This window comes from Centroberyx gerrardi, chromosome 5 (assembly GCF_048128805.1).
Source record: "Centroberyx gerrardi isolate f3 chromosome 5, fCenGer3.hap1.cur.20231027, whole genome shotgun sequence".
NCBI classification, from domain to species: domain Eukaryota; kingdom Metazoa; phylum Chordata; class Actinopteri; order Beryciformes; family Berycidae; genus Centroberyx; species Centroberyx gerrardi.
Window position 1 is genome coordinate 35,968,446 of NC_136001.1, and position 6,289 is coordinate 35,974,734.

The window sequence follows — 6,289 nt, forward strand, 5'->3', positions numbered from 1 at the left end:
TTGGCCAATCTGCTTCCGGTTTGGGAAAGCTCACTGACAGTTTGTTACCACATGCTGGAGGTGTGTACAGGCTCTGCTGTCTTGTCACAGATCTCCCAGCAACCACAGCTGCTGCCGTCTTGGAGGTCAGTTGGAGAAGTGAGTGTTATTGAGAAGAAAAAAAAAACAGTTGTTTTTTAGCTTTGCTGGCTAGCTAACTGTCCAGCAAGCTAATTAAGCTAAGCAACAAATGTTAATGTTAACTTGCAAATACTAGCCATGACTAGCTACTAGCTATGTAACGTTCACTATTGTACAAATCAGAGGTGTTTAAAAACAAGACAGTGATAGTTAGCTGATGAGATTCTATGGTTAGCTAGATATGTAAAGAATTATCATAATTTAATAATAATGTTACTGTGTGGACACTGTACTGTCCAGGCACATATGTCATGTGGAAAGGCCAGTTTCAGTCGGAGTTAGCTGCTTCAGTTCCACCTCAGCGCTCTCCCTAACAGTTGAAGGAAATGGGCTCAGGTTCTTTAGAGCTCCAAAAAGGACATAACATGACCATAAAAACTCAGTAAACAGCTGGTGCAGCATAATCCAAGTGTTTTGTAGCTGAACGATTTCACTGTAAGTGCAAAAGTCCCATGTTTACCCCATTACCTCCTGTATTTACCTCAGGACACTTGCTTGTTATTGAAAGCGTGACCACAGGCTCGTACAGTGCTCCGCCCCCCTGCTGCCTCCACTGCTGCGGTGGAGGCAGCAGGGGGCGCTGTAGCAGCAGGGGAGGTAGCAGGGGGCGCTGCAGCAATGGAGGCAGTAACGAGGCAGTAGCAGCAGTGGAGGCAGCAGGGGGAGCTGCAGCAGCAGCAGCAGTGGAGGCAGCAGGGGGAGCTGCAGCAGCAGCAGTGGAGGCAGCAGGGGGAGCTGCAGCAGCAGCAGTGGAGGCAGCAGGGGGCGCTGCAGCAGTGGAGGCAGCAGGGGGAGCTGCAGCAGCAGCAGTGGAGGCAGCAGGGGGCGCTGCAGCAGTGGAGGCAGCAGGGGGCGCTGCAGCAGCAGCAGCAGTGGAGGCAGCAGGGGGCGCTGCAGCAGCAGCAGCAGTGGAGGCAGCAGGGGGAGCTGCAGCAGTGGAGGCAGCAGGGGGAGCTGCAGCAGCAGTGGAGGCAGCAGGGGGAGCTGCAGCAGTGGAGGCAGCAGGGGGAGCTGCAGCAGCAGCAGTGGAGGCAGCAGGGGGAGCTGCAGCAGCAGCAGCAGTGGAGGCAGCAGGGGGAGCTGCAGCAGCAGCAGTGGAGGCAGCAGGGGGCGCTGCAGCAGCAGCAGCAGTGGAGGCAGCAGGGGGAGCTGCAGCAGCAGCAGTGGAGGCAGCAGGGGGAGCTGCAGCAGCAGCAGCAGTGGAGGCAGCAGGGGGAGCTGCAGCAGCAGCAGCAGTGGAGGCAGCAGGGGGCGCTGCAGCAGCAGCAGCAGTGGAGGCAGCAGGGGGCGCTGCAGCAGCAGCAGGATCTGTAGCGGCTGCATCTCTACAGACTGTGTCACCCTAACCCAGACCTGAGCCTCACCCTAAGCCTGTTTCTTTGTTTTTTTGTTTAAACTTTTTATTGAGGAATATAGAGTAAAAAAATCCTGGTATCCAAGACTTTTTAGAATTTGAAATTTGACCATTTTCACGGCCCCTGCCCCTCCCCCCTCCCCCAAAAAACATTACAAAAAACACTAATGATAAACATATTGATCCATATTTATATATATAGACAATATATATCAACCAGTGTATCAGTTCTACAGTAAATATATAATCAATCAGACTGCATCTCATCATCATGTCAGACTGGATCAGATCCCATTTCAGCCCAGTATACGGGTCTAATCCCCATCCTGACTCACATCGTCAGGTCAAAGGTCGTCACAGAATGTCCACCAAACAGGAAGTTGGTGGTTTTTCTGCTGAGTTTTCACCATCTCATTTCCTGTGCCAGACTCTGCGACTGACCCTAAGATCCTGTCAACACACCCTCTCTCTCTCTCCCTCTCTCTCTGTCTCTCTCTCTCCCTCTCTCTCTCCCTCTCTCTCTCTCTCTCTCCCTCTCTCTCTCCCTCTCTCTCTCTCTCTCTCCCTCTCTCTGTCTCTCTCTCTCTCTCTCCATCTCCCTCTCTCTGTCTCTCTCTCTCTCTGTCTCTCTCTGTCTCTCTGTCTCTCTCTCTCTGTCTCTCTCTCTCTCTCTCTCTAGGTGTGTGGGATCAGTCTTCCTCTCCCTCCTAAGAAGCTGATAGGGAACATGGACAGGGAGTTTATAGCTGAGAGGCAGAGAGGACTGCAGGCCTATCTGGACTCCATTACCCAGCATCCCCTGCTGTCCAGCTCTCTGCCCGTCAAGAAGTTCCTGGACCCCAACAACTACTCCGCCAACTACACAGGTCAGCAGAGTGGAGCCTCTTCTTTTATGGTGCCATTACTTTGTCTTGTTCAAGTGATCTGCAGGTCCTTAAAGTCTGAACAAGCCTTAAAAGAAATTTTCTGTCTGTCTGTCTGTCTGTCTGTCTGTCTGTCTGTCTGTCTGCCTGTCTGTCTGTCTGTCTCTCTGTCTGTCTGTCTGCCAGCTGTCTGTTGTCAGACGCTGTCATGACGCTCCGACAGAAAGTTCAACCAGCTGAATTTTCTCTGGACGGACGTTCAGCCAATCAGAGGCGTTCCTACGTTTGTTCTGTAGAAGCTAGCGGCGAACACAGAGACGACGGTCCGACCGAAACAAAGATGAAACAGAGAAAGCCTGGTGGAGCGTTGGGATGACTGGAGGTTTTCAGATCAGTTTCTGATTGAATTTATACTGTAGAGTCTGTTTCTTCTTCTGTTCTTCTGCCTCGCTGCCATGTTGACACCAGTGCTGGGTAGAGTACTGAAAATCTATACTCAAGTAAAAGTACAATTACTCCCATAAAAAATGACTCAAGTAAAAGTGAAAATTACCATTTGAGAAACCTACTCAAGTAAAAGTAAAAAAGTACCTGGTTAATAAATTACTCAAAGTACAAGTTACTTTCCATTTGATTATTTTTTAAGGTGTGCGGGCCAGTGCAAAATAATGAAAAAACAACACTTTCTTAGCCCTTTATAAAACAGAATATAAGTCTGTTTAACTCTAGTATTTACAGACATTATCAAAGTAACCAAACCTATTACAGCCCCAAAATGCAGTAGATACCGAATACAATACAATTAATTAAAACTCAGATTTTCACATTATGACAGTTTTGATGTTTTTCTTTTTCCCTCCCCAACTGGAACGTTTCCATCATCATTCATGCGTTGAGTGAGTTTTATGATCCTTCAGCCCCATTGTAAAGTTTTAAAAACAACAACATAAGCATTCTCTTCTCCATTCTTGGAAACGGTTTCTCCTTCAGGGTGTTCGCGGGTCCTTCAAAAAGTCTGAATTAAATTATCTAAATTTAAGGCCTTGGAAAGTATTGAAATGTCTCAAATACAGTAACTGCATCACTGTGTAATGCAGGTTTATTTTTTTAATCGTTACATTTTTGTTGCAGCTTCAAAATTAGATGCGGGAAGAGTTTGAAAATAAGACGATGGAACAAATGTCATGACGTTTCACCAGCAGATGTAAATGGGACTTCAGTGGTCGTTTAATTTTTTTCATGTTGCATCACTTCCAGTTGGCCACTTTAATCGTTGCATATCGTCAACAGATAGATAAGGCATGCTGATATTCAGCAGTGGAAAGAGTACTGGAATGTTCTGCAGAAGTACTGTCAGGCTGCGACCTGTTTCTCCACCTTTGACTTTCTCCGTCTCTGTTGTTGTTGTTATGGGCAACGGCCGGCCTCTCCTTCATCGCAATTGGTCGGGTGAGAAAAAAAGCGGTTCACGTCACCCGGCGCTTTTCTGAGAAGTTGAACATTTTTCAACCTCTGAACGCTCCGCTCAAAAAAAAAACACCGGGCGCAGCGCTTTGTCTGGAGCGGCCTTGTGCGACATGCGCTGCTTCCCGTTACTTTTCATGAAAAAAAGGTGCTGGCAGTTGGGAAAAAACGCTGTGTGTGAACACAGCTTTACTGTGCTGATAGTTTACTTAAGTAGAAGTAGAAGTACTGGTGTAGCTCATGGTGTAGCTCATGGTGTGATCTCATGGTGTGATCTCATGGTGTGATCTCATGGTGTGATCTCATGGTGTAGCTCATGGTGTAGCTCATGGTGTGATCTCATGGTGTGATCTCATGGTGTAGCTCATGGTGTAGCTCATGGTGTGATCTCATGGTGTGATCTCATGGTGTGATCTCATGGTGTGATCTCATGGTGTAGCTCATGGTGTAGCTCATGGTGTGATCTCATGGTGTGATCTCATGGTGTGATCTCATGGTGTGATCTCATGGTGTAGCTCATGGTGTAGCTCATGGTGTGATCTCATGGTGTGATCTCATGGTGTAGCTCATGGTGTGATCTCATGGTGTAGCTCATGGTGTAGCTCATGGTGTGATCTCATGGTGTAGCTCATGGTGTGATCTCATGGTGTGATCTCATGGTGTAGCTCATGGTGTAGCTCATGGTGTAGCTCATGGTGTGATCTCATGGTGTGATCTCATGGTGTAGCTCATGGTGTGATCTCATGGTGTGATCTCATGGTGTGATCTCATGGTGTGATCTCATGGTGTGATCTCATGGTGTGATCTCATGGTGTAGCTCATGGTGTGATCTCATGGTGTGATCTCATGGTGTGATCTCATGGTGTAGCTCATGGTGTGATCTCATGGTGTGATCTCATGGTGTAGCTCATGGTGTAGCTCATGGTGTGATCTCATGGTGTAGCTCATGGTGTGATCTCATGGTGTGATCTCATGGTGTGATCTCATGGTGTGATCTCATGGTGTAGCTCATGGTGTGATCTCATGGTGTAGCTCATGGTGTGATCTCATGGTGTGATCTCATGGTGTGATCTCATGGTGTAGCTCATGGTGTGATCTCATGGTGTGATCTCATGGTGTGATCTCATGGTGTAGCTCATGGTGTAGCTCATGGTGTAGCTCATGGTGTGATCTCATGGTGTAGCTCATGGTGTGATCTCATGGTGTGATCTCATGGTGTGATCTCATGGTGTAGCTCATGGTGTGATCTCATGGTGTGATCTCATGGTGTGATCTCATGGTGTAGCTCATGGTGTGATCTCATGGTGTGATCTCATGGTGTAGCTCATGGTGTGATCTCATGGTGTGATCTCATGGTGTAGCTCATGGTGTAGCTCATGGTGTGATCTCATGGTGTAGCTCATGGTGTGATCTCATGGTGTGATCTCATGGTGTGATCTCATGGTGTAGCTCATGGTGTGATCTCATGGTGTAGCTCATGGTGTGATCTCATGGTGTGATCTCATGGTGTGATCTCATGGTGTGATCTCATGGTGTAGCTCATGGTGTGATCTCATGGTGTAGCTCATGGTGTAGCTCATGGTGTGATCTCATGGTGTAGCTCATGGTGTAGCTCATGGTGTGATCTCATGGTGTAGCTCATGGTGTAGCTCATGGTGTGATCTCATGGTGTAGCTCATGGTGTGATCTCATGGTGTAGCTCATGGTGTAGCTCATGGTGTAGCTCATGGTGTGATCTCATGGAGTAGCTCATGGTGTAGCTCATGGTGTGATCTCATGGTGTAGCTCATGGTGTGATCTCATGGTGTGATCTCATGGTGTAGCTCATGGTGTAGCTCATGGTGTGATCTCATGGTGTGATCTCATGGTGTAGCTCATGGTGTAGCTCATGGTGTGATCTCATGGTGTAGCTCATGGTGTGATCTCATGGTGTAGCTCATGGTGGATCTCATGGTGTAGCTCATGGTGTAGCTCATGGTGTGATCTCATGGTGTGATCTCATGGTGTGATCTCATGGTGTAGCTCATAGTGTGATCTCATGGTGTGATCTCATGGTGTAGCTCATGGTGTGATCTCATGGTGTAGCTCATGGTGTGATCTCATGGTGTGATCTCATGGTGTAGCTCATGGTGTGATCTCATGGTGTAGCTCATGGTGTGATCTCATGGTGTGATCTCATGGTGTAGCTCATGGTGTGATCTCATGGTGTAGCTCATGGTGTAGCTCATGGTGTGATCTATAGTGGTACTTCCTATGGTAAACTGGTGTCTGGTTTCCTGACACCTGGGCCTCTTTTGGAAGATCATGATATTGGTTTTCTTTAGATTTACTGCCAGGGCCCAGTTCTGGCAGTATTCTTGTAGCACGTCTAATTGTTGCTGGAGCCCTTGTTTTGTCAGAAACAGCAAAACCAAATCATCTGCATAAA

The 6,289-nt window shown here is 47.7% G+C and overlaps 1 protein-coding gene across 1 annotated transcript in view; it reads left to right on the top strand.

Annotated features, from left to right (window-relative positions):
- pxk (PX domain containing serine/threonine kinase) overlaps positions 1 to 6,289 on the top strand; it is a 39,833-nt gene that overhangs the window by 8,665 nt on the left and 24,879 nt on the right. The window contains 1 exon segment of the mRNA XM_078283864.1: positions 2,214 to 2,400. Within this exon segment, the coding sequence (XP_078139990.1) occupies positions 2,214 to 2,400 (187 nt within the window).